This window comes from Dermochelys coriacea, chromosome 1 (genome assembly GCF_009764565.3).
Source record: "Dermochelys coriacea isolate rDerCor1 chromosome 1, rDerCor1.pri.v4, whole genome shotgun sequence".
NCBI lineage: Eukaryota > Metazoa > Chordata > Testudines > Dermochelyidae > Dermochelys > Dermochelys coriacea.
Window position 1 is genome coordinate 7,958,286 of NC_050068.2, and position 27,281 is coordinate 7,985,566.

General features: G+C 51.3%; 1 protein-coding gene across 11 annotated transcripts in view; it reads left to right on the top strand.

The window, feature by feature from the left end:
• ARRB1 (arrestin beta 1) overlaps positions 1–27,281 on the top strand; it is a 182,037-nt gene that overhangs the window by 91,218 nt on the left and 63,538 nt on the right. For all 11 annotated transcript variants that reach the window (XM_043504010.1, XM_038404921.2, XM_043504013.1 and 8 more), the window contains one exon: positions 5,146–5,176. In XM_043504010.1, the coding sequence (XP_043359945.1) occupies positions 5,146–5,176 (31 nt within the window). The remainder of the gene's footprint in view (positions 1–5,145; positions 5,177–27,281) is intronic.

Genomic DNA, 27,281 nt, shown 5'->3' on the forward strand with positions numbered 1-27,281 from the left:
CCCTGACCGGGAGTCCAACATGCTGTTCCATACAATGAATCATAGCAAGAACTCACAAGTAATATTCTGAAACAGCCTGTGGAAGTTCTGGCAGATCGTCTCAGCTCCTAGGAGCTGCCAGGCTGGAACAGACCAACACCCCACCAAATCCAGCAGCCCGTCTCAGAGCGTGGCCAGCACCACATACTGCAGCGGAAGGTGCAAGAGTCCAAATGACAGAACAAGGAGCAGTGGTCTCAAGTTGCAGTGAGGGTGGTCTAGGTTGGATATTAGGAAAAACTATTTCACTAGGTGGGTGGTGAAGCACTCAAATGGGTTACCTAGGGAGGTGGTGAAATCTCCTTCATTAGAGGTTTTTAAGACCCGGCTTGACAAAGTCCTGGCTGGGATGATTTAGTTGGGGATTGGTCCTGCTTTGAGCAGGGGGTTGGACTAGATGACCTCCTGAGGTCCCTTCCAACCCTGATATTCTATGATTCTATGAATCTATGAATCTCCACAGTGGGCAACGAATAGCTATTTATCAGTGTTAACGTCCGCTGGTGCTTGTGCAGTGCCTGATCCCTGGGCTGACACCCCAGACATGGAATCAGGCACCTCCAGAGCCAAGGTTCCCCAGTAGTCATGGGCTGTCACAATTTATATTCTCTGTGGGTCAGGCACAGAGGGTGACTTGTAACACACTCACGAGTGGGTTATTCTTGTATTATGAAGGGGTAAATAGGAGCAGCTGATTTCCCTTCTCTGCACCAGTCAGCGCGTCCTATACCTCCTCTCATTCAGCTTCTCAACTACACAACTCCAGTCTTTTCAGTTTCTCCGGCTGTGGGATTCTCGCCAGGCCTATCTAATTATTCTCACAAGCTGCCCCCTGTCTTTCTGTTCCATCTTTTTGGAGATAGGGTGACCAGAACTGACCCTGGTATAGCTAGATAGCATAGTACAGATGGCTAGAGCGTCTCACTGCGCCCTCCAGGTTTGTCCCCCAAGTGGTTACAGTTCTGTCAGATCCCAGCGATGTATGCCACAATCTCAAATTGGTCCTCTCAAGGCACCTCACTTTGCATTTCCTGGCACCGCCATCACAGTGCCCATTCCCCTACCTCCGCTAGGTCCCTCTGACATTCCTCTCTGCCTTCTCTAGCCCTGATTAATCTCAGTGACTTTGTGTCATCTGCATGTGTCCCCTGTCCCCGTTCTCTCCCTCTTCTAAAGCATTAATAATTACTCTAAACACCATCCCTCGCATGGAGCCTTCTGGCATCTGCTCCCTTTAGCCATGATGAAAACTGATCATTTAGCCCCAGACTTTTGTTTCCTGTCTCTTAGCCCACTGTAAATTCAGGGCGATACTTCACCTCTCAGTCTGTTAGTTTCCCTAATAGCCTCTCATGAGGGACTTTCCAAAGGCTTCTTCAAAGTCCAAATAAATTATATCAATCATAACTAATCTCCTTTATTCCCTGTTCTCAGAGAACTCGGGTAGATTAAAGAGACACCAGATTCCTTTCCTATCAGTCTAGGTGAAGATATTCTAAGCAGGCAGAGCTGGGTGCAATGGGCACTAACCCCATAGGGAGTCCCAGTTAATTTTACCCCATCTCTATCCATGGAATGGACTTAAACATCCATTTAAATCAAGGGAATGACTCCCTTTGCCTTCAATGGGCGTTGGATTAGGTGCATAGCTTCCTGGAGTCAGGCTGCCTGCATTCTCTCCCAGCTCTGCTGCTGACGCTGGGTGACCATGGCGGAGCTGCTCTGTGTTTACTCCATGGGAGGTGCTGGGGACCCTCGGCGATGACCAACATCACAGGCTAACCAGACAGACGCTCTCAGGAGGCATTTCATACAGCAGTCAGACTCAGGAGGACGCAGTGAATTATTCCCAACCTGCAATAGCAGATCCTCTCTACTGGCTCGGCACAATTATCACTCCACCAGCCTCCTTAAAGAAACCCCGTGTTTGACTTTCTGATGGCAGCTGGGATCTGGACGTGCAGCAGAGACAAGGGGTCCATTGCCAAGCACCGGGCGGTTTGTCGCTAGCAGTCAGGTGAGGATTAGCCCCTAGTATGGCTGCTTCTTCCGAGGGATTTTCATCTTCCTCAGCATGATGCATGATGCTAACATAGAATCGTAGAATATCAGGGTTGGAAGGGATGTCAGGAGGTCATCTAGTCCAACCCCCTGCTCAAAGCAGGGGCAACCCCAACCAAATCATCCCAGCCAGGGCTTTGTCAAGCCGGGCCTTAAAAACCTCTCAGGATGGAGATTCCACCACCTCCCTAGGGAACCCATCCCAGTGCTTCACCACCCTCCTAGTGAAACAGTGTTTCCTCATATCCAACCTAAAACTCCCCCACTGCAACGTGAGACCATTACTCCTTGTTCTGTCATCTGCCACCACGGAGAAAAGCCAGGAAGACAGCTCTCAGCCCAGACTTCTCCTGCTTCCTCCCTCAATGCTCCCTGGTTTCTCGCAGCTCCAGAGCGAACGTATCTGACTCCGCACAGAGCATCAGCTTTGGAGAGAATGTTTTCTAAGGCCACGGGCCTAGGGTGACCATACATCCCGTTTTTCTGGGACACCTGCCCCTTTTTTAAGCCCTGGCCTGGACAGGCTGACTTTTTTGGGCAAAAATGGCCCGTTCTGGCCCATTGCAAGTTTCTCGGATCAGCTGGCAAGAGCAAAGGGAACAAATGTCCAGTTTTGCCAAACAAGTGGGTTGAGCCCCCAGGGCAGTGCGGGGCTTGGGCAGTCAGCCCTGGGGCGGTGCGGGGCTCAGATGGACAGCCCCCAGTTCCAGGCGCTGTGGGGCTTGGCAGTCAGTCCATGGCAGTGTGGGGCTTGGGCGGCCGACGCTAGTCCGGGTGGCATGGGGCTCAGGCAAGCAGCAATGCCAAGTGGCTTGGGACAGCCCTGTGCAGGGTGGGGAGTGTCTCAGGTGAGCAGCAACACCAGGCAGCTCAGGACAGCCCCGCACGGTATCCTGATTGCACTGGTGACAGGCCCCTTTAATAGGGAGCAGGGTCAGAGCACGAGTGACTGGCCAGCTGTCTCCCAGCTGGGCTTGAGAGAAGGCACCTGGTCTATATAAAGGAGAGCTGTGTGACAACAGACTGAGGAGGGAGGGTTTAGGTGAATGATGCAGGAAGGCTCATGTAGTGGGCCCTGGGAAATGAGGGGAAGAACCAGTCTGGCAAGGGCAAGCTGGGCCTAGAAGCAAGGGATTGACTGGAGGGGGATCCCTGGAGCAGGGGTAGGACTCTCCAGTGAGGAGGTTGGGGAGTGGAACTCTGTGGGTGGCAGGAGAAGGCTCATGGGGAGACATGGGTCCTGGAAGTCTCAGGTAGGAGACTTGGAAAGTGGGGTGCTGGGAGAGGAGCTGAAAGAAGCAGGGCAGATGGGTTACTCACTCTTGGGTGAGTCACCTGGGGATGGTGCCCTTTGAATGGGGGTGAAGCGCTACCGTGTTGTACCTGGGGTTTCCTTTGGGAGGAACTGATTTTTCCATGAGGGGTCTGCTGACTGTGGTACTATGAATAAAAGGATTTGAATTTTCTACTGAGAAAGACAGTATTCCTTTGCATGGGTGACTAAAGGGGACAAAGGCAGGCATTGGTGAGACCTCACCTAGAATACTGTGTGCAGTTCTGGTCTCCCATGTTTAAAAAGGATGAATTCAAACTGGAGCAGGTACAGAGAAGGGCTACTAGGATGATCCGAGGAATGGAAAACTTGTCTTATGAAAGGAGACTTAAGGAGCTTGGCTTGTTTAGCCTAACTAAAAGAAGGTTGAGGGGAGATATGATTGCTCTCTATAAATATATCAGAGGGATAAATATAGGAGAGGGAGAGGAATTATTTAAGCTCAGCACCAATGTGGACAGAAGAACAAATGGGTATAAACTGGCCACCAGGAAGTTTAGACTTGAAATCAGATGAAGGTTTTTAACCATCAGAGGAGTGAAGTTTTGGAATAACCTTCCAAGGGAAGCAGTGGGGGCAAAAGATCTATCTGGTTTTAAGATTCTACTCGATAAGTTTATGGAGGAGATGGTATGATGGGATAATGGGATTTTGGTAAGTAATTGATCTTTAAATATTCAGGGTAAATAGGCCAAATCCCCTGAGATGGGATATTAGATGGATGGGATCTGATTTACTATAGAAAACTCTTTCCTGGGTATCTGGCTGGTGAATCTTGCCCATGTGCTCAGGGTATGGCTGATTGCCATGTTTGGGGTCGGGAGGGAGTTTTCCTCCAGGGCAGATTGGAGAGGCCCTGGAGGTTTTTTTTGCCTTCCTCTGTAGCATGGGGCATGGTTGACTGGAGGGAGGCTTCTCTGCTCCTTGAAGTTTTGAACCATGATTTGAGGACTTCAATAGCTCAGACATGGGTGAGGTTTTTCATAGGAGTGGTGGGTGACATTCTGTGGCCTGTGCTGTGCAGGAGGTCGGACTAGATGATCAGAGTGGTCCCTTCTGACCTTAGTATCTATGAATCTATGAATCCTTGGGGTATTGGAGTCTGCCACAGAAGGGGCCACCCTATCACATAGGGAAACTGAGGCACAGGGGGAGCGATATGCCCAAGGTCACACAGAGCTGGCAATATAACGTGAGTGTCCCAAGCCCTAGCCTACCTCCCCTTCTGCTAGACCACGCTGCCTCCTGTTAGCTCAAAATAGTGAGTGTTAGCTGCAAAATGTGCTGCCAGAATTCAGTCATCTGCTCCTGTCCCCACCCTTGAGAAGACTGCTGGCTTTAAATAGTCTCACAGTCACAACTCAGGCCCGGCTGCCATTGATTTCAGTGGTGGCTTGCTTGAGTGATGACTGCACTCTGCTGGGTTTTGTCCAGCTTGGAGAAGGTGTTAAAAGATCAGCTAATGCTGATGGGAGCGTCTAGCAAACTTTAGGGACTCTGGTACTACCGGATTAAGTACTGGGTAGACAGACAGATTATGTCAAAATCCATATATATAGATGCCTCAATAAGCCCTGGGCTTGCCTATATTGTGTTTTGGCTACCCTGGTTTAGCTATGCCAGTACAGCTGCATGCACCTGTGAAGTTCACCCTGGTTTCAAAGTCTCTCTTCTGTTGTTGCTAACTAATCTTTCCCTTCCTTGTTTTGCAGAGTATTTAAGAAAGCGAGTCCCAACGGAAAGGTGAGTCCATCATCCTTTATCTTTGGGTTTTGAAAGCCAGGAGCAGGGTATGTCAAAAGCCATTTTTTCAAGTGTGCTCTGTCAAAATTCGAGGGCCGCTTGTGTGGCCGTGATGTGACAATGTCTGAATGTGCTATGAAATGGGTGCATGAAGTTTAATGAAGGGAATACAGAAGTAAGTAACCTGGCTGATAAGACATTTTTAAACCACAAAATGTACAATGCTTATTTCAAAATAGGGAAGCTTGTTCTTCATTTTATGGTACCCAAATGTCTGCTAGATGCTTCTTGGAAGATATGGGGAGCAATGGCCCCTGCCTCACACTGCAAAATTCAGATCTGGACACAGTCTTGACAGCCCTGGGTGTTCACATATCATGAGTCAGGTCCAAAAAAATCTTGAGATTGGTGTAAAAATGAGTTTGTTTGTTTGTTTTTTACATAATGACTTTTGGGCTCTTTTTTTATTTGCCTTTGGCTTCTGAGCTATAAGGGGTTTGTGATGGGTTCCCCCCTTGGGGTGCTGCCTGGAACTGGGGTACAACTGAGTCCCCTGACCCACCAGCCTGGGCTCCCACTCACCCTGTAATGCTGTGACAAGCTGCAGACACGCTCCTGGTCTCTCACTTTCACCCGCACACAGGTAGGGACATGCCCAACTGCAGCTACACACATGGGTGCTGAGATCAGCTCTGTATGGGAAGGCTCAGCTAAAGCACCTCCCAGTCCCTAAGGCATGCACCCCTCGCTGGAGTGTAACCCAACATTATACTGTTGTGCACTTCACAGAAAACTGAACGGCATAAGCTCATGAAATTCGCCTCCTTCCTCAATGTGGAGAGAGAGATGCAACAGCTTTCTGCCCCAGTTAGGATTTCCACACACTGGTTTTAGACAAAACAAAAACAGATTTTAAGTGATGATAAGGAATAGCAAACAGATCAAAGCAGATTACCTAGCAAATAAACAAAATGCTATTTAGACTTAATATACTAAATCGGTAGGATATAAATTAGGAAATTCTCACCCTGGGTGTTAACAGGCTGGCACATTCTTAAGGCACAAGCTGCCTTGGCTCTCCCAGGTGTTCATACACAGCCTAGCAATCCCTTAGCATGGGACCATCACTTCCCTCCTGTTCAGTATTCCTCAGGTGTTTCCAGGGGTATTGTAGGGAGAGTGAGGTACCATCATGATGTCATTGTTGGAATCTGAGTAGAAGCGTCATGAGCACTGTTCCCTCTACGCTGTGTGCATGTGGACGTGCACACAGAGCCTAAACGCCACACACATGGCGAAACACCCCGCACACAAAAATTTGCACAGAAGCACAACAATTTGCACAGAAGAAATTTTTTGCGCACACGGCCTGTCAAAAATTAGAGGGAACGTTGGTCATGAGACTGGTCACGGTCAGGTGAATGGCCTGAAGAGTGGGACTCTAGAACAAGGGCAGAACAGAACTAGGAACCAAGGGGTGGGGGATTCCTAGGTGACGGTAATGGACAGTCATGGGACCTCTATATATTTTACTGCGTGAATCGGGCGTGTGGTTGTACCATGAAGGTTTTATGGACTATTGTACGTAGAAATGAATAGATTACATCTGGGGGCAGGCCTTGGTATCAGACAGTGAGAGACTGTCCTCTTTTTAATGGCTGGCCCAAAAGGAAACTGGGGCAGATGCACTGACTACATGACCTGCTGCCAGCGGGTGCTCTACGACAACAAGGTGGTATAACAGATATGAACAAGGCTCTGGAGCTTCCCCTCTTAATGAGCCAGTTCATCACAACAGCTCTGGGTCAGTAACAGCTTCACAGCAGTGATGACCGCAATATTGGCCCTGAGACCAGAACTCGGGTCTCGAGAACAGAACTGCCACTGTTTTGCTGGATGACCTCGTTGATCACTTTCCCTCTGGGTGTGTCTCTTTTCCCCGTCCCACTGTTTGTCTGTTTAGCTTGTAAGCCCTGTCTCTTCCTATGCATTTACACCCCCTGTGCAATGGGGCCATGGCTGAGGCCTCTGGGCAGCACAGCTCTACAAATACAATACATACTCCTGTGGGAATTCTGCGCTACTGCACATGCATATAATTAATAAGCCACACATTTTAAATTTTTTGTGCAGAAGAAAGTTTCTGCTGGAATGTTGCTGTAGTTCTGCCTTTTGCCCACCAGAGGGTGCTGTGGTGCTAGAACAGAGCCGCAGCTCCCAACCAGCTAGGGAAGAGAAAGAGCCTGCCTTCTTTGCAGCGTCTGTCAGGCCAGGTCAGGAGACAGGCGCTACTGGGAGACAGACAGTGTGGTGTGCTGGGGGGGTCAGACAGAGGCTCATAAGGGCTAATGGGGGAGGACAGACTGGGGCAGGGACTGAATGGGAGTGCAGGTGCAAGGCCACAGTGAGGAGGGAGGTGCAGGGCCACATCGTGATGGGGCAGAGGGTGCAGAGCTATATAGGGACAGGGTGGCTGAATGGGGGCACAGAGACACATGGGGACAGGGGAGGGGATTCAGGAACACATAGGGATGTGGTGGCTGAGTGGGGGCACAGACGGGGACAAGGGGAGGTGGTGCAAGGACACATAGGAAAAGGGGAGAGGTTGAGTGGGGGAATAGACACATGGGGACAGGAGGAGGGGGTGCAGGGCAACATGGGGATGGAGGAGTGGATGTCTGAGTGGGGGTGGAGGGACACATGGGGACAGGGCAGATGTGCCTGACTGAATGGGAGAGGCTAGGGGTCAGCCATGGTCTGCATGGGGGAAACTCCCTAATAGTCCCTCCCCGCGCGCGCGCACACACTCAAAAACAAAACACCTGTTCAATACTTTTCCCACCCATACCCAACAACCTTCCAAGTTCACACCCAGGCTCCTTCCCAGCAATTACTTCCCCCTCCTTCAGCTCTTCTGTTACTTCGGACTCCCCCCCCAGCCTTTACACTTCTTCTGAGGGGTGGAAGAAATACAGTTCTGTATTGTAGTATAAATGAATTATTACTCAGTTCTGTATTAATATGCCTAGTAAAGAATCTAGTTGTCAAAAAAAAATTTCCTGAATCTTTTTCGTTGTCTGTATTTTACAGAAATACTTGCTGACATTTATTGTGAAATAAATGACCAAAAATTATTGAAACTGTGATTATGTTGTGTTATTTTGACACACAAAATATGCCGAATTTGAAAAATTGTACACAGAATTTTTAATTTTTTGTTGCAGAATTTTAAATATTTTGGTGCAGAATTCCACCAGGAGTTACCATAGGTTGGAAGCCATTTTTGAGGAGGGTGTGTACAGAAATTAGCAGCTGCTTGGCATGAAAATCAGAAGTTTCATGTATTTGCTAACTCAGAAATGGCCTGGGCAACCTGCTCAGCAGAAATCTAGCCTCTCAGTGCAAAGGGCAAGTATTTGGGCAACATGGACTAGGGTTATTTGGACAAAGTCAGAAGGGAGTAAATGCAGGGCTTAGAATGAAATGGATATTGCATCCTTCAATATGGAGCCAACTTTCTTAGGTGCAGAGCCAAAGAAACATTGAGAGATTGGATCATAAGGAAACGTGATTCCTCTTGCTTTACATTTGCGCCCATGCAGAGAACCAGTGGAGCATTTTGAACAGATAATAGAAAACCTCTGATCATATTGTCAAATCCAGTGAGTGTGCATGCAGCACATTTTGCACTCTTATAACTTGGCCAAATGAAAATGAACTTTCACCAGACCACGTCTGCAATGGAAGGACCACGCCTCTGCTAAATTTCAAGTTTTGTCTGTGTCCTTCTGAGGTGCTAGAACTATGTTTTCAAAATGCAAACTTTCTCCTTTATAAGGATCAAAGAGTGTACTCTGCTTTCTTTGTCCTCGAAAACCAGCGCTCCGTTTTGCTCAAACTTTTCAAAGCCCTGTAAGGGTACATCTATACATCAAAACAAAAAAAGGGAGATACCTCCGCACAGATCAGCTGACTCAGGCTTGCAGAGCTCAAGCTGTGGAGCTACCAAAAGCAGTGTAGATGTTTGGGCCTGGGCTGGAGCCTGGGTTCTGAAACCCAGCAAGCAGGGAGGATCTCAGAATCCAGGCTCCAGCCTGAGCCTGAATGTGAGCTGTAGCTCACGAAAGCTTATGCTCAAATAAATTTGTTAGTCTCTAAGGTGCCACAAGTCCTGTTTTTCTTTTTGCAGATACAGACTAACATGGCTGCTACTCTGAAACCTTATGTTGCTACTGTTAGCCCCACAGCGCCAGCCTGGCTCAGTGGACTGCTGCTGCAGGGCTGGTTTTGCTGTGTAGGCATAGCCTTGGATGGGAACACAGCAAATTTCAGTCTCAAATGTCCAAGTTTGACAAAGCTAGAAGTAAAGTGGGGGGAAGGAGAGGAGGAGGAAAAGGGGAAAATTGTGACCCCCCATACACACAGTTTCCCTCCCGCCTTTCTTAAAGTTTGAAATTTATCAACGTTGGGGGAAATTTTTTTTTCACATTTCAGAACATTTCAACCAGCTTTGGAATTGGATGGAAAACGAGGTGGGAAATTTCATCAAAATCTTTCCCGGTTTATTTATTTATTTATTTTTAATTTTTAAAAATGTGAGAATTTCATCAAAATCCAAAAAAAATCCACTCCCAGCTCTGGGTTAGACACATCTGAAAAGAACCCTTGAGCCTGGAGATGCCCAGGTAATCTTAACAAGAGGCATTGCTTTGCATTCACCAGCACCAGACCTCATGTGTCTACTCCCCCACTGCCCAAAAATAAGTTTAATTATTTTTTTTTAAAAACCTTTTGAAGAGACAGGCCTATGTGTACCCCCCTTTCCCAAAGGATTCCCTGTCTCCGGACCAGATTATTCCGCATCTCATCAAACTAAAACTGAAATCTGACGGCCAGCAAAGCTCTACGTACCCGTTGACACACTAGCAGTGATCGGTGTCCTATTCTGTGCTCCTCTACCACTGGATTCAGGCCCTCATAAGGGGTTGGATTCTCCTTTGTGACAGATTTAACTCCACTGGGTGCAATGGGAGTGAACTTCGGATTTGCACTGGTGTAAGTGAGCACAGAATTGGGCCCAATCTTTATAGCAAGCCAAATAAAGAAGACAAAGCTAGAAGCTGCCATGTGTCACAGGTGCATTACAGTGCCCTTGCTCTGCAGTTGTAAGAGAAGCCTCTAGTTGAAATAGTTACTTCTATTGATTGCACACCAGTTGGTTAATGAAGTCCTATTTATTGTGACTATGTAGTGGTTACTCAGCTGTCTGGTCATACTACATAGGACTGCAATAGCCCATAGTACAACTGTCCCACCAAACTTAAAGGATGCCCTTAGACTTCAAAGGCTAGATTTCTTCCAGCCCTCCGCATAGGGGTCAGATTTTCAAAAGGGCTCAGATCCCATAGAGGTCCTTAGAGAAGGGTAGATTCTCTGTGCCCAGCAGTTCCCTGTGTGATGCTGATAAGCAGTTTCACAAGAGCACCCAATGGGCTGAGCTGCTGAAAATCAGTCCCCTAAATGGGGACTCATCGCTGCAGAAAATCTGGCCCCTAATGGAAAGTGGGACCCTTTGTCATTTTGAACTTTACCAGTTTCTCAGGCCAGAACGGTGAAGGAGGGTTAGAGCAATCCAAGGGTGTCTGAATAACTGACTGCCATTGATACTGTGCTTTGCATCCAGATAGCCCAAAGCACTTGAAAAATGTACATGTACTCTCTAACGCTCTACTTCACCCTGCATGGGAATGCAGCCACCTCTGAGGTGGAACACAGCCTCTGCTTAACAGCACACAGTGATGCTACCCAATAGTATAGAATTGACGGCATGATTCTCAGTCACCACAAGGACTCTTCAGGCCACTCTGGTAGTGTAAAAAAGCCATAGACTGGGTGGAAACAACTCCCTGAGAATCCCTCGTGTGCTTGAGTCCTTCCTAGCTACTGCAGAGCTAGTGTGATCAGAGCACACTGCAGAACAGCTATTCTCTGCTTACCAGGGCCAATAGGTGAGGCTATGAAAAGCGCAGTGTAAATTAGAGCAGCCCTGAGGCTGCTCCAGCTTATGCCAGAAGCTGGGGAAACCCTTTTGTGGCCCCAGAATACAGGGAGCACAAAGCTGATTTAAAGCAACCTCCAACCCAATTGCCTTGATCCTAACCCCAGATGCAGTGACTTGGCAGAAATGTGCATTGGAGGGAAGACAGCTACTGGCTGAGTGGCCAGCCTCACTTCCTGCAGCACCCTGGATTCAGGGGCAGGACTCCTGCCCAAGTACCTCCCTTGCCTAGCCCTGCTTATCTGAGGAGATCGTGACCCAGTGGTAAAGAGACCAAGAAGGCAGGAGTGTGGAGTGAAGGGAACACGGGGAGGTGATCCAGTGTGAGGGAGAAGAGAGAGAGAGTGGGGGGATGCAGAGTTGGATAAGCACCATTCCTCGCTGCCCCCTGGGCCTGCAGTCTCCCAGCGGTCCTGGCTACAAGGGAGAGTCAATGCAATTGCTCAAATGTTGCAAGCTAAGCCTTAAAAGGGGCTGGTCGTGCAGGGAGAGTGTTGAAAACAGACAATGGTCTCTTGAGCTCTCTCTGCTGCTAGATGACGAGTCCCACTCCGTCACATCACTGTGAAATTTGGTGCAACGGGCGTGTGCAGAGAGAGCCTAGGGATGGCAAGGGGAGACTCCAGGGGCTGACATATTTCAGCTGTGAGGCTAGGACACGAAGGGCCAGGCTGGGGAAGGGGAGAAGGGCTCCACCATGAGTGTGGATGAGATGGTGCTTGTGTGGGGGTGGGGGAGAAGCCACACAAGGCATTGAGAGTGTAAGGATCTGCCTGAATGAGCTCATAGCAGCTGGTAAGGTGGTAACAATGCTAGATGCGCCTATAATAGTCTTTCCTCTGGGGATCTAAGTGGTAAGCTGGGGAAAGACAATGCAAGCTGTGTCACCTGGCCACTAAGGGACCCGCAAAGAGTGATTTTTCCCAGTAGGTGGGTGGGTGAGGATTTCACCACAGAAGCTGGGAGGAATCCCTGAGGGGCTGGACTCTTGCTGATTTGACACCCAGAGCTCAGTGATTGCGTATCAGTTGTGTACAGTGCAAATATTTCCACCCTTCTCATACATTGCTGGCCAGGCAAAGGCCTCCCAAGTGCTGATTTCTGATGTCAGAGAGCCCCTGTGCAGCCGAAACGCTACTCTCTTTTCTGCTCACCCGAGACATTGGGGCAGTGAAAATCAAAGATGACTATTGAATAGCTGCTGGGCTTGGAAGCTTTAAAGCAATTCACAGAAATAGATTAAAAAAAAAGTTCCTAGAAATGCCACAAACACCTAAGCAAAGTAGAGCTTTCCATCCAGAGACCTCCACGTGCTTTACAAAGGGGCGGGGGTGGGGGTTAGGATTATTGCTATTTTAGCAGAGGGCAGTTGAAGCATAGGTAGATTAAAGGACTTGCCCATGATCACATACTGAGTCAGTAGTGGAGCCAAGGATTCATAGCGTTTAAGGTCAGAAGGGAACATTAGATCATCTAGTCTGACTTAATGTACAACCCAGGCCATTCAATTTCTTGGGGCTCTTTTTTTAATTGGACCATGCCCTCCCCAGCATGATGCAAACCAGCCTTAGCCCCGGCCCCCACACTGTTCTCTAACCCCACCCTCCGTGAGTTTGGGCTGCTTTGTAGACCATGTCATTCTGACAAGCCTTTGAGCGGACTCTAGGCCAGGGGTTCTCACAACACATTTTTAGTGACCTCAGAGCGCAGCCACCAACTCTTGCTGTGGGCCGCCGTGACGATTTTTCCTAAAATACTTACGTAACCTAGGATAAAGAAATACGACTGCACGTCCAAATGCCGACCCGTCTCTGTCCCTGCAGCCCTTCAGCGAGAGCCCGCCCTGGGGACGGTGGGTTGGGAAGTCACCGTCCACCTGAGGTGTGCCAGGCTCTCTGGGCCTCGGGCGGGAGCTGCCCAGGGGAGCGCCCCGGTGACCAAATGCTGCAGCTGCCTCCACTGACAAGAGCTGCTTCAGGCACCGTGCACACCGGCCCCCTTGTGTTTCCAGAGACGCTGCCGGAGCCCCTGAGGAGGCTGCGGGGTGCAGGGCACCCATCCCTGCGGGCGGCACCAGCGCAAACACCAAGGTGGTGCATCTCGCTGCCCTTAGTAACAGCGATTCAGGAGCAACAGCTGGGCGCTGCAGGGAAGGGCCATTGTTTTCCGGGAGAAGAGGCTGAGGGCAAGGGGGTGTGTGACACCAGCTATTTGGGGGGGGTGGCTGAACCTTTAAATTGTGCCCCCAAATATCAACATATACAGTGGCCGTCTTTGGAAACACGGCTCTAGGTGTTAGTTAAGGGGGCCTCACCTAAAATGTCTTTGATGGAGTGCGTGTTCACACCTCAGCTTGGGAAAGGTGTGACTCGATCTCTGCAGATCCTTACACGCTGCTGGGTTATTGTTAGCAGCAGCGCTCAGCCGCTAGGCTGGCACTGGGGATCGGGCCCCAAGAAGGCTGGAAAACCCAAGGCAGCAGCTTCTTGGGAATGGCTGCTTTGCACAGAGAGGCTGAGCCATGAATAGTCATACCTGGGTGTGATCCACCAGGCTGGGCTCCGTGGAGAGGGGCTGTATTCAGTAGGGGGCAGCCACCGCTTTGCAAGGCGAGGTGGCAAGAGCTCCAAATGCCCAGAAATCGAGGCCACACAGAAGATCGACTGGTGGGGTAATTAATCCGGGAGTTGAATAGAAGCTTGTTTTCTGAATGTCTCTGTGCGTACAGCTGGCCAGTGAGTCATACTGCTGGCTCGCTAGCGCCCGCGCTCTAAATGTGATTGAGATGGAAGTTGATTCAATAAACTAATCGGATGAATCTTGGGGTCGGGGAGCTAATGAGTTGCATCTGGAATTCCAGGGGCGGTGCGGGCGAATTCCAATCTGATTTGTTCTGACAGCCAATCAGACATCTGAGCCTGGGCGGCGGGCAAGGCGGGGGATGTGTGTTCTCATGGATAATGAAGAGGTAGACCAGAATGGGGGGGGAGGGGGAGGAAATTTAAGGGCCAACCCAACCCTGATGTGACCTATTGACTGCAGTGAGTTTACACTGGGGTTGGCTTGATCCTTACAATGGGTTTTGTTGAGGAATAGATTCTTCTCTCTGTTAAACCAAAGAAACTCCAGTGATTTCCACTGGGATGCCCTAGATTTACATCTGTGTAAACGAGAGAATCATTTGACCCACACTGACTAGCGGCCCCTAACAGATCTAATACATTAGATGCAAAGGAATGTTGGCTGGTAGTTAGAGCAAAAGACTAGGGGATTCCTGGCTTCTATTCCTAGCTCTGTTGCTGATATTAGTAAAGTCACTTAGCCGCTTTGTGCCTCAGTTTCCCTTCTGTAACATGGGGATGACAGCACATCCTCCCGGGGGGGGTGGGGGTTCTGGGGCTTATTTAATGTTTGCAAAGCGCTCTAGGATCCTGGGGCTAAGGGTGCTGTAGAAAAGCAAATAACGTCACTAATATACTGGTAGCATCGCGAATATATGAAGCAGCCCTCGGGCAGGAATAAACCACCTGGACGCAGCTGAAGCAGTGACTTCACATTTCTGAACTGGTCATTGGAGGCTTCCTAGGACACGCTAAGTGGAGAAAGTGGTATCTTCCATTGCTGACCATAAGAACGGCACCCATGAAAGCAAACAACCTGCACGTGGTCGTTCTATGGAGGGAGCCCGCTCCCCAGAACACGCAGAATGATTTCCAGCAGGGTGGCCGATGAAGGTCCTTAGCTCACTGTGAAGTGCTTGGATTGTCTGTCCTATCACCAGAGCCCCCATCACTGAATTAGCAAAGTTATGTGCACTCTAGGGAGGATGTAGCCCCTCCTGTGAATGGCGAGCTATGGCCAACAAGTTCCTTTTCAAACTAGCTCCTGAAAGCAATAAGCCAACAGATCTGGAGCCATGGACGGGCTTCCTGGTGTTGCCCGCTGGCCAGTGTGTTATGAATGTCTCTCTGACCCCAGCCCCCAGAGGAGACGAGTCAGGCACAGTGCCCGGCTAGGCAGCCTGGCTATTTAGTTCAAGCAGCAGACTTGGTCATGCTTTCAGCTCTGCGGATGCCTCGTTCCATGCCAGGTGTGTTGGCCGAGATGGAGATTGTCCCTTCTGCTCAGACAGGCAGGTGGCAGGAGCGTGTGGCCTGTGCTGGGGTGTGGGGAGCTGGATCAGCAGGGGAGAGGCAATGAAGATAGGGGCAGCAATGCAGCTACGGGAGTGGCATGTGTGCACAGCACTTCTGAGAATGGGGAAGGATTTGCAGAGCCCTGCAAATCTGTGGATAGCTGCTTTATAGCCGCAGACCACGCTTGCGGGTCGTGGGTCGGCTGCAGATACAAATTTTGTATCCATGCAGGGCACTCCAGATTTGCCAGTGTAGAGTAGCTAGGATCGGGGAATTTCAGGGTCAAAGTTTATTTACATTTAGCCATAGCTTAATATTTGGTAAGGGCTAGGGTGATCAGACAGCAAATGTGAAAAATCGGGACGGGGTGAGGGGTAATAGGAGCTTATATAAGAAAAAGACCCCAAAATCAGGACTGTCCCTATAAAATCAAGACATCTGGTCACCCTAGTAAGGGCTCCCCCAGAGGGTGAAATTCACCCTGTGCAGAGGGCTAGCCCAAGGCCTACGCACCATTTAAGACGCTCCTAACTACCCTGTACCACAGCAGCTCCATCTCCAACCCACCACTGTGAATGTCTTAGAAGAGGCATTTTTACAGCTTTTCTATCGGAAAGCTGTCGGCATTGCTGCTTTCACCATATAACACACACAGCCCCGCCGTTCCATCCTCCCCAAGAGCTGGAGCATCTGGAGAAATTCTCCGTGCATTAACCTCATGTTGTCACGGAGGAAGTGTCTGCAAGGACTGGTTTTGGTTTATTGCAGGGCCAGATTGACAGGCCCTATGAACCCCCGGGAACGAAGAGCAGGCCTTGGGCAGATGCGTCCATTGGTACAGACAGCTCTAGCCGGCATCAGTCACCTGAGGGCAGGATTGGCTGTTCCGCGGAAGCTTAGAAATGCCACGTATCGGATGGAGCTGCTCTCTGAATGCGTTGGTGGCACGAGCTCTCGTAGTTATTGGAAGAATATAACTGGATCTGTGCATTGTACTCTGCTCTGGCTCTGCCTCTGTGCTGCTGGACAATGACAGCAAACCCTGCATACGCATAATACCTGGCTCTTATACGGTGCTTTTCATCCATAGATTTTAAAGAGAGGGTACCTCTCACACTGCCTCAGTTTCCCCACCTGTAAAATGAGGACAATGGTGCTTATCCTCCCTTAAAACTTATGGATGAATATCATGTCACCCATATGGGCAGCAGGTGAACCCCCCCCCCAGCCTGACCCCTAAGCTGCCCCTGGCCACCAGCCCAGATCACTGACCAGCCTAAGCCCTGAGTTCCAGGCCGCTGGCTGGAGCTGAGGACCCCCTGGCTTCAGGAGAGAGGGTTGGAGTAAGGGCAGGGCCTCAGGGAAGAGCAGGGCAGGGCCACAGTCTGGGTTAGGGGAGGCTTAACCTCCCCTGGCCTACGATACCCCCTACCCGCGTAGCGCTAGGAATAGAACCCAAGTCTTCTGACTCCTAGGCCAGTGCCCCTTAGACCCCACTGTATCTCCCCCAAAATAGCAAAGATTTTACCTGCTACAGACATCTTTAGACCAAAGGGGTTCAGCTATAGAGCCAAATCCGGACATACCTAATCAGCTTCTCCAGGGCTAGTCTGGCTTGGCACCAATGTCGCTAAATCAAAATCTGCCTCATAGACTCCCTTAAACCACAGGTTCAAATCCCGAGAGCAACATCTTGGTCCCCTCATCCTGGTGAGGCAGACAAATGGAGCGTTGGGCAGTTTACGATGTGTGGGTCTTACTGGACGAGACCTTAAAAATGAAAGTCTGCTCTGCTCTCTATTATTCAGTGACGTTTATAGCAGGGTAGCTGCCAGCAGCACCTTCCAGATTCAGGGCCCAGGTGTGCTAGGCGCTGCATGTGCACATAAAATGCTCTATAACTAGTTTCCCTTTGCTCGTTTTCATCCCACCTAGCTACGACCCTTTGGGTCCCCCTGTAGAATTTTTCCCCCTCCTTATTATTTCCCAGAAGATGAGGACTTGCGAAGTGGACCTTGTTATTCCTGGGGAGCAGAAAAAAACTAAATTCAAATGGCTGGATCAGCGCTGACCGGCGCACTGCCATTTTATGGCTGCAGTTGGTGTGAGCAGGCTGCCCTCTGTAGGCAAAGCGTCAGAGCAGCTCACCCCAGCACAAGGTGTGGGAGCGATTGTGTCACCCTCCAGTGGACACAGCTGAATACACTTGCTGCAGATTGAAATCTGCCTTCGTTCCTTGGAGGGCTGTAGTTTTGGAGCAGAAGGTCTTGCAGCTCACTGCAGGTTTGGTGCGGAGCATAAGGTGCGACCACAATTAGTGGTGTGGCTATGGATGCTGTTACACCAGCTCAGAGCCAGGCAGCCTACCTTCTCTGCCTGCCGCACAATCCTGACTCAATACAGCCAGACTAGGGTCTCTTAAAGGGACCAGAGCAAGGCTATTGTGGCCACCCTTTACTAGTGTAACGTAGTATCACAGTTTCAGAGTAGCAGCCGTGTTAGTCTGTATTCGCAAAAAGAAAAGGAGTACTTGTGGCACCTTAGAGACTAACAAATTTATTAGAGCATAAGCTTTCGTGAGCTACAGCTGTAGCTCACGAAAGCTTATGCTTTAATAAATTTGTTAGTCTCTAAGGTGCCACAAGTACTCCTTTTCTTTTTGTAGTATCACAGTGTGCATCAATTCTCCCTTAAGTGGCCCGTCCGCTAGGAGAGAACAGCCTACTGCTGCTACTAACTAAAGGAAATGCTCCTGTAGCTCAGGTGCAAGAGGTCTGTGCTTTGCATCTGCAGGTTGTGGAGCTGAACCCTCCTGGCTGTTCGACTAGCTCTTGGAAAAACCCTTTCCTTCGTTCGACAGAGAAACGCTTTCCCCAGGCTGTGTTTCTGCCCCAGTGCTGTGTTGCTAGCACTTGGAGCTGTACTCGGAGTGGAAGGAGACCCTCGACTGGCTTGGGTCTGATCCTGAATACGCTGGGGGGAAAGCAAATCCCTTGAAATACTGACATCTGCAAATCCGGAGACTCGAGATTAAAGCCAGGACACAGCAACCTTTATTCCCTCTATAATGGATGAGGTTCATTACAGCCCTGAATACCGGCTGCTGGGAACCCTGCTGGTTTGCTTTCCCCACACAGAATCCAGTGGCGTTTAATTGCCTGCAGCTCTCAGCACATTGGTGTGTCTCTCCACCAAGCGGCACTCTCTTTGCTTCATCAGACAATGGCTCTACTGGCACCTCTGGCAGGCATATCACAGCCGGGGCTCATTTTTGTTCTGTGGATGACAAAGCCCTAGGCTTGCTTGTTTATCTTGCTCTGTACAGGGCATCAAGTGTGTTGCTTGAGCAGTGCTCTGGGAGAGATTGCTCTCTTTGTTCCCGGTTCCACTGGGCTCGGCTGGAGATAAGCACAGAATAAGAGGTGCGTTGGCAAGGCCTCCAGATAAACAGCGGGGTTTTGAGTTAATTCCCAGCAGGTGGAAGATGCCACATCAACAGCCTTGAAGGATGAAGACATCTGTATCTACAGAGCAGGCAGTGCCTATAACCTACTGCACCCAATGTCAGCCCCTGCCCTATCTCGCTGGCCCCACTCCTGGGGTCCGTTCCAGACGCTGGGGAACATCCAACACCCCTTCTTCCAGGATCTAGTTCATTAAACCAACACAGTTCAATAAAACAAAGGCTGACGTCCTGCAGCCTCTTCTGCTATTTGATCAGGGGTCTCTGAATTTCCCCTGAAGGGCTTTTGCCCTTGCCCCTTATCGTAGGTCATGCCATGCAGGCCGTTCCCTCTGGCTGGCAAGCAGGAGTCATATGCTTCCTGTGGGGTCTGTCTCTCTGGCTCCCAAATGAGCAGCACTTTGACTTCAGCAGAGCTATGTGGACTTACTCTAGTGGAGAATTTGACCCTATATTGTTGCTTTATTTATTATTTTAACAGCGTAAGCAACCCCCTCTTGGGCAGACAGCAGGAATCGATCCCAGGACCTCCAGCACTCCAAGTACCTTGATTGCTTGAGTTAAAGGAGCAGTTTCTATGGGAGCAGCAGTAGCAGACTCAGAAACCTCTTCTGTGTCTCAGCCAGGAGAGGTGTGTAAAGATGTACGCTCCTTGTGTGTGTGTGTGTGCAACAGTACCACACACTGCCTTACATATCGACCCATCCTTGTGTGATCCTGAGACCCCTGTAAGCCACAGCTCCTCCTTACGCCCATTCAGACTCCTTTATACCTACCGGCACCCACAGGCAAGGAAGGCTTAGCTGCTGCAGCTTGCTCGCCAAGATGTACGATAATGCAGCTACGCCTTAGAGGAGTTACTGTTCGGTGATGCACAGCACCCTTCTCACCACCAGGGGGCCCAAATGCACCGCCCGCCAGACATGCCAAACCCGTGGGAAAAACACAGAAATTGGGCTTGTTTTTGGTTTAATTGGCTTGTGAGTTGCTTGTTGGCTAGTTTTTGGCTTGTAGCTTGTTTGGCTTGTAGCTTGTTGCTTCTTTTTTTTTTTTTGGATCATCTCCCGGCAAGCAGGGGCAAGGAGAGGAGAGAGTCGGGGTGCACAGTGGGCCGACCACAGACCCAGACTGCAGGCCGGGGGATCTAGTCACATAGAGTGTTGGGGTTCTTAGGGACTGGCTTGTTTTGAAATGGGATTAGCTTGATTTTTGGCTTATTGTGAAAGGCGGGGTGCTTATTTACCACGGGAAAGTTGGCAGCTGTGGTGCCCACGAGACTTTCCATCCTGAAGACAAAGTGGGGACATAGGCCAGGCATCAGGTTCCAACAGAGGGGGGTGACTATGAAACAGCATAGTCTAGTCGTGAGGGCACAGGGCTGGGAGTCTGGAGAGCCAGGGTCTAGTCCTGGTTCTGACCTACTGTGCTCCACGTGACTTCCCCTTTCTGTGCCTCAATTTCCCCCTGCATCGTCCTGTCTGTTTAGCTACTTCCTCCCCTGAAGAGTTGACACTACCTTACTACGTGTAGGCCCAGTGCTTAGCACCATGGGGCCCTGGTCTCAGTTGGTGCCTTTTGGTGCTACGATAATACAAATAAATAATAAACTGAATCTGAGTGCCTATTGCAGTGAGGGGGTCGTCATAGAAGAGTCGATATGGTGCTTGGGTTGGCACAGAGTGGGGTTACCTGCGTCAGTCCAGAGGAAAGGCAGTTTGTTTTTTTTCCCCCCACTGCCTTGACAGAGAAAGCACACGCTTAAAGCGGCTGCAATCAGTGTGAAATATGACTGGAGCTGTGTTGCTGGAATTGGTGTGACCCTGGGCTTAGCTGGAACTGACTTTACAACTGCAGGGAGCATGAGCTTGCCCCGCACGCCAGCTGTAAGCCTTGGAAACAAGAATGCTGCAAGGCTCAAAGAGGGACTTAACCAAGCGATTTAATAGGCGCTTTCCTACAGAATGTCCCATACGCAGATGCTGCTGCAGACAGGAGCAAATGTTTTAGGGGGGTTACATGGGCAGAATTAGATGCATCTCGGGGCCTAGATACCTCAGGGATGGCTGCAGATGGAGCCAGCTTTTAGCTTCTTTATGAACCTCTGGGCTGCTGAGTCGTAATGTTGGTATTCTGTCAGCTAAAGCAGGCATGGGAGTGCCTAGAGTGTAGTACTGCGAGATCTCAGTTCTGCCCCTGATCCCACTCTGGGATCTTGGCCAAGTGTCTCAGTTTCCCCAGCTACAGTGGGACTGCTGATACTTGCCCACAGCTGCAGTGGCTTTGAGAGCTCTGTCGGGCGCGACAATGGAGAAGAGCTGGGGGTAGGACTTGGGTCTGTAAACTGCTCCTGTTGGCTTTGGATCCTCTGTATGCTCAGAACGCTGTGCCATGGGATTTTGCCCTGGCTTTGGGGATGTGTGAGTGACGTCAAGTGACCTAATCCCCCAGTGTCGGCAGATGAGTTCTTCTGTCAGCCTAGCTACCTCTTGGGGCAGTGGAGTAACTACAGAGACCCCCTCCCCTCACTGTAAGGAGTGTTCATATTGCAGCTGGGCCTCCTTAGATATAGACATAGCCCCAGGCTGTCTGCAGGGCTCTGTCACCAGTTGTTGCCTCCTCCGGAGGGAATACCAGGTGTGTCCGAATCAGAGCTAATTTCTCTGCATCTCCTCCCATCACGTGTCAATTCCGAGCTGCCTTGGGGAAGGGGAAACGGTTCAAGGTCCCCTTCCAGCAGGAGAGCTGGGCCTGAGCCAGCTGGTGGTTCAGGAGCTAGGCTAGATTCAGTTCCTGGCTCTGACTTGAGCAAGTCCCTCAATCTTTCTGGGGCCGTTTCCCATCTGTGAAATGGGGATACTGACTGATCCTTCCTCTGCCGGGTCTGTAAGGCAGAGACCATCTCTTGATGTGTATATACAGTGCCTAGCACAATGGGCTCTTGATCAAGGTGCTACTATCACGCACATAATAGTAATATTGAATCTCAGCTGTCAATTTCCTGGGAAATTTATCCCCCATCCACTCATCTACCCCACATCCTGCCACACAGAGCTGTGTGTGGGAGAGAATGAGGCCGTGTAGCGGCAGCGCCCCCAGTGGACATCAGCTAGATCAGCAGTGCTCAAAGACGCAGTGGAGACGACTCACCCTTAGAGCAAAGCCACACTAGGTCTGCCCTTACAGAAAAGCCCTGTAGCATTTAGCAGGGTTGGATGGAGACTTATGACCTGAACAGGGAAGGAGATCCTTTGCACGGGTGGCTGTTGAACCAGCTCATAGCTCCTTCATGTGGCAGGGACACACTGCCCACTGAAGTCAGTGGAAAGACTCTTAGGAACTTCCTTAAATTGGGGCCATAATTCTCTCTCCAAATATTGTTGCCTGACCCACAGAACTGGCAGCGGGACAGCTCTGGGGCACTGCAGTCTCTCGAGCTTGCCCACCAGTGTGGAGTTTGTTCCGTAGTCTTTGCCAGCTGGGCACCAGACATGGCTCTCCACTTGGGCCATTCCAGCGGAGAGCAGAGCGTGGCACGCTGGGTGCTGCCTGCACGGCCGAGGCCTCGCTAGGTCCCTCCTGGCAAATGCATCAATGAAGCTGGACTCTGCTGGGAGCTGGCCATCAGCCTTCCCCGCCACTGCTGCCCGTGGAGATGCTCCACCCCGCCAGTGCTACGCAGCCGGCTACCCGCTGCCGACAGCAAGACGCAGCCAGGGATAAAGTGCAGCTCCGAGGCTGTAAATGTTAAAAAACAAAACAAAAACAACCACCCCCCCGATCCGTGGATGGGTACTTTTTATAAAATTACACTGATATTCTGTAGAATCAAAAAGTTATGGTAAGGCCGCTTGAGTGTTCAGCTTTAATTGGAGCCACGCTGGCAGGGAACATCAGTCCTCTTCTCTCATGGCAGAGCCGTGTTGAGCCTGCTGCTAAGGAAGAGCCAGTTCTGAGCGCAGGCCAATGATCTCTTTATGCAAAGCGAGCTGTGGCAGCACCTGTAATTAAAGCAATTCCCCAGTTAACACAGTTCGGCCAGGAGACAATTAGAATTGAAACCAGCTCTGTTTTCTTCCTCCCTTCCCCTGTCTCCAGATGAACAGCTTGTTTCTCTCCAGGCTGCCCGCTTCCACTTATCCAGAGAGCAGAGCAGGGGCAGGCTGGTCCTGCCAGCCGCAGGAAGCCTGATCTGAATTTCAACAGCTCATGAAGTGGGGGGGCATGACGCATCGCGGCAATGCCTGCAACGCAGTGGGAACTGTGTGCATCAGTTACCCAGGGGTGTGCACGGTGCACCCTCTCTGCTCCTTGCTCAGCCGGAGGCTGAGCTGGGAATAGAACTCGGCTCTCCTGAGTCCTATCCAGGGTCCTAGCCACTGGCCCACACTACCTCAGCCCAAGCAGGGCTTGTCACGGAGTCCCCGGGGGATGCTCTGGAACTGCTCCCTACGAAGCCAGGCAGGACTCTGGGGAAGTCTCCTTTCTGTGAGCAGACGGTCTGCAGGACACACAGCTCACCCGGCTTCCACCTTCCTGGGCCTGACCTCAGACCATTCAGTATCCTCTGCCCCTCCGTGCGCTTCCCATAGCGAGTCCCCCCAGGCGGGATCCTGGGGAAGCCAGAGGGTCCTGCCCCCCAACTCCGCAGTCAGACGTGACTCAGCCAGCCAGTAAAACAAAAGGTTTATTAGACGACAGGAACATGGTCTAACACAGAGCTTGTAGGTGCAGAGAACAGGACCCCTCAGCTGGGTCCATTTTGGGGGACAGTGAGCCAGACAACCACATCTGCACTTCACTCCATGTCCCCAGCTAGCTCCCAACTGAAACTGTCTCCAGCCCTCCGTCCTCTGGGCTTTGTCCCTTTCCCAGGCCAGGAGGGCACCTGATTCCTTTGTTCTCCAACCCTTTAGCTCTCACCTTGCAGGGGGGAAGGGCCCAGGCCATCAGTTGCCAGGAAACAGGGTGTCGGCCATTCTCTGTGTCCAAACCCCTGCACACACCTGCTCTCTAGGGCTCTGCAATGATCATACACCCTTATCCCACCCCCTAGATACTTAAGAACTGTATAGGGGAAACTGAGGCACCCCCACACTATTCAGAGGAAACATTAAGAACAGTCACACTTCGTCACAGGGCTCGAGAGCCGTCCTAACACGGGCTTGTAGGCCCTTGCATGGTTAAGCAGGGGCACATGGATGCTGCTGCTCATTAACCTGAGCAGGCTTGCTTCACTGTTTCCCTTGCCCTCCCCCCACCATTGTGTTACAGGGGGAAGCTGTACAGAGCATGCCAGAGACTCCTGGAAGGCCACACGGTTCTTTGTTATTGCTACTGATTTTATGGGGAAGATGCCCAGATGCTACAGTGATGGGTGACTGAATCAAACCCTTGGGGGGAGTTGAACGCAACACCGCCAGAACTTGCACACTGCTGATGCTGCTCGCTCGCTGTGTCTGGGTCATTTCTTTGCATTTGCTGGAGTCCCTAATGGAATCAGAGCTCCCTTGCTCAAGCTGCTGAGCAGACACGTAGCAAGAGCCTGAAACAGGCAAGACAGACAAGGGCTATAAGAAAGGGACTATTATCCTCATTTTGCTAATGGGAAACTGAGGCACAAAAAGACAACAGCGCAGACCCTCAGTGGTATTTAGGTGCCTCCCTCCCAGTGGGAGTTGCAGTGCCTGCAGTGGGGAGTTTGAATCCCAGCAGTACCTACTCGTGGTTTTACTGCTGCCTTCCCTCTTTGTCTGACGTGGAAACAGTCAGCTCTCTGGGGCCAGAATTTGGGTGAGACCGGACACAGCCCGGACCCCCGCCTGGGGTTCTCAGGTGCTTCCACGATCTTAAGCCTGCAATCCACTGGGCCATTGTCATCCAGCCCTTGCCAGGCATATGTCTACAGCTCATCCGCCCTGCCCGTTACTCCGCATGGCAGTCGGATGCCCTTTCCACGGAGCCAAGAGCCGGTGGATTGTGTGCAGGGAGCGTGCGTAGGTGACCTCATTTTGTAGAGCAGAGCTGGGCACAGGCCTCCTGGCACCTCCCGTCACGGTCACAGGGCTTGTTTTATGGGCCGTTAACAATCGCATGTGTTTATACAACCCTCTCCTTCCAAGTGCTGCTGAGAAGTGGGCCCGCTCGCAGCCAGAGCTCTGAAGGGAAATGGAATTAGCCAGGAGACCACATGTTCCTAGGCCAGGCTGCTTCCCTGGCATCTTTTCAATCTCATTGTCCTCTCCGCTGATGCCATTCTGTGGCTGTTTGGATTAACCCCCTGCCACAGGGTCTGACTCTCAGGAACCGCGCACACAGCCTCTCCCACCCAGAGCCCTGGGCTGGCACGCTCCAGCCGCCTGGCTCTCGGACTGACCCGCTGTGAGGCTCGCTCCATGGTATCTCTGGGGCAGCGTGGTCCTGGGGCCGGGGCTGGAGCGCTAAGCAGGCGCTAAGCGGGGGGCCTCCATTGGGAAGACTTGAGCTTGTAGGAGAGGGAGTTGACCGCAGAGAGAGGGGGGAATGGCTTTAGTGAGGAATGAAATTCCAGGCACCAAGGGCAGGCTTGGGGGTAAGAGCAGGAGAAGGGATGGGGTAGCAGGGCCGGAGGAGGGGGCAGGGGCCCAGAGGGGGCGGTGTTGGGGCCAGACGGGGAAGGCCGGAGGAGGGGGGCCCGGAGGGGGCGGTGTTGGGGCTGGTCCCCGGCCGGAGGAGGCGGTGAAGGAATCTGGAGGGAGGAGTGATGGGAGAGGAGAGGGCCAGCACTCCTTGTTGCAACAGAGCTGGGGAGAAGCAGGGAGGCCTGCAGGAGTCACGGCCGCTGGGTCGGAGGAGGAGAGCCAGGAAGAGCTGTGTTAGACACCGCTGCGGGGTGGTGCTGCATTGAGAGCTCAGGAGAGCAGTGGCCTTTGAGTATTCCTCACCAGGCTGTTAGTAACGACTTCTAGGTGGGGCCAGGAGCTCTGTGTCTATGGCCTCTTCCGGCCAGGGAAGGGCAAAAGCTCCGTGACTCTTCCCAGCCCCACCTAGTCGCACCAGGGAAGGAGACTGGTTAAGGGAGCAGCTGCAGGTCTGGAGTCTCGGTTATAGTCCTGGCTCTATCACTGTCTCCCTTTGGGCCCTGGGGCAAGTCACGTCACCGCTCCGTGCCTCAGTTTCCCCATTGGGACCATGAGGGTAGTAATGCTGCTCACTCCCCTCGGCAAAGTTCTCTGAGCGCTACACCCTTCCAACCAAAGATGGCAGGTCCCTTTCCCGTTCAGGCTTGGATGCCTCCCTATTAGTCGCGACTATCCTTACGGCCGTTAGTGGAGGTGCTTAGCGAGTGAGCGCAGCAAGTCGCAGCCAAGTACCCGCGACAAGCTCTGGCCCCGACAAGCTGCCAGTCCCTGCTGTGTTTTCATTGGTGGAGTCCCACAGGGCCTCTTTGGTCAAAGGACGGGAGCAAGAAGAGCGGCACAGCGGCATGAGCCTGGCACCTGAGACCAAGTCCCCTTGCGGCCCCCGAATCTCATGTCCAGACCTGACACCTCCCCTTCCTGCAGGGGGCAGCACCAAGGCCTTGCTCCTTCCCATCCCCCGCTCCTAGGGACCGGTGCGGCTTCATGGTTCACGCCCAGCTCTGGTTGTCTTAGTCCATCTCTTGTGATGCCCAGCGGCTAACGGCTTGGCGGGCGCCTCGCCATGCCATCTGGTTAGAGAGCGGCTCCCCCGGGAGATCCTGTCACACAAGCAATCTCAGAGCGCTTTGGCAGGGGCACATCTGGGGAGCTGGCACCTGGGAAAAGTTTACAGCACAGCAGAAAGCAAGCAGCCGGGTGGCCAGCCGGTCCTGAGCCACAGCCAGCTTCATTAGCGGGGAGATCGGCAGCGGGGCACTTGCTACCGATCGGCTGCCTGGAGTCTCAGCGCCGAGCAGGGAAGGGAAAAACTATGTAATGAGAAGCAGGGGCCTTGTCAAGCTAGCCGGGCGTAGGGTTGCCAACTTTCTAATTCCAGAAAACCGAACACCCTTGCCCCAAGGCCCCGCCCCTTCATGAGGTCCCCGCCCCCGCTCACTCCATCCCTCTCCCTCCGTTAGGACCACACATTATCACAGCTGCAATGGGTCCGTTAAAGGCCCACTCCTGAAGCCTAAATACAAATCCATACAGCACAACCACAGAAATGCACCTGTCCAGGTACCTCTATAAATAAATCTGTAGAAACTGACTTCCACACCTACAGGCAGATACACATGTGTATTCATGTGTACACATCTGGCATGCACTAACACATATACTTCCATATTATTTAATATTACAATTGTTGTTCAGTGCCTAGAGACCCCAGCTAAGATCAGGGCTCCAGGGTGGTAGGTGCTGAGCAGACACATAAAAAGAGAGAGTCTGCAACAAAGAGTTTATAATGTAGCTAGACAAAGGTGGGGAGAAATGTCTGGTACATCGGCTC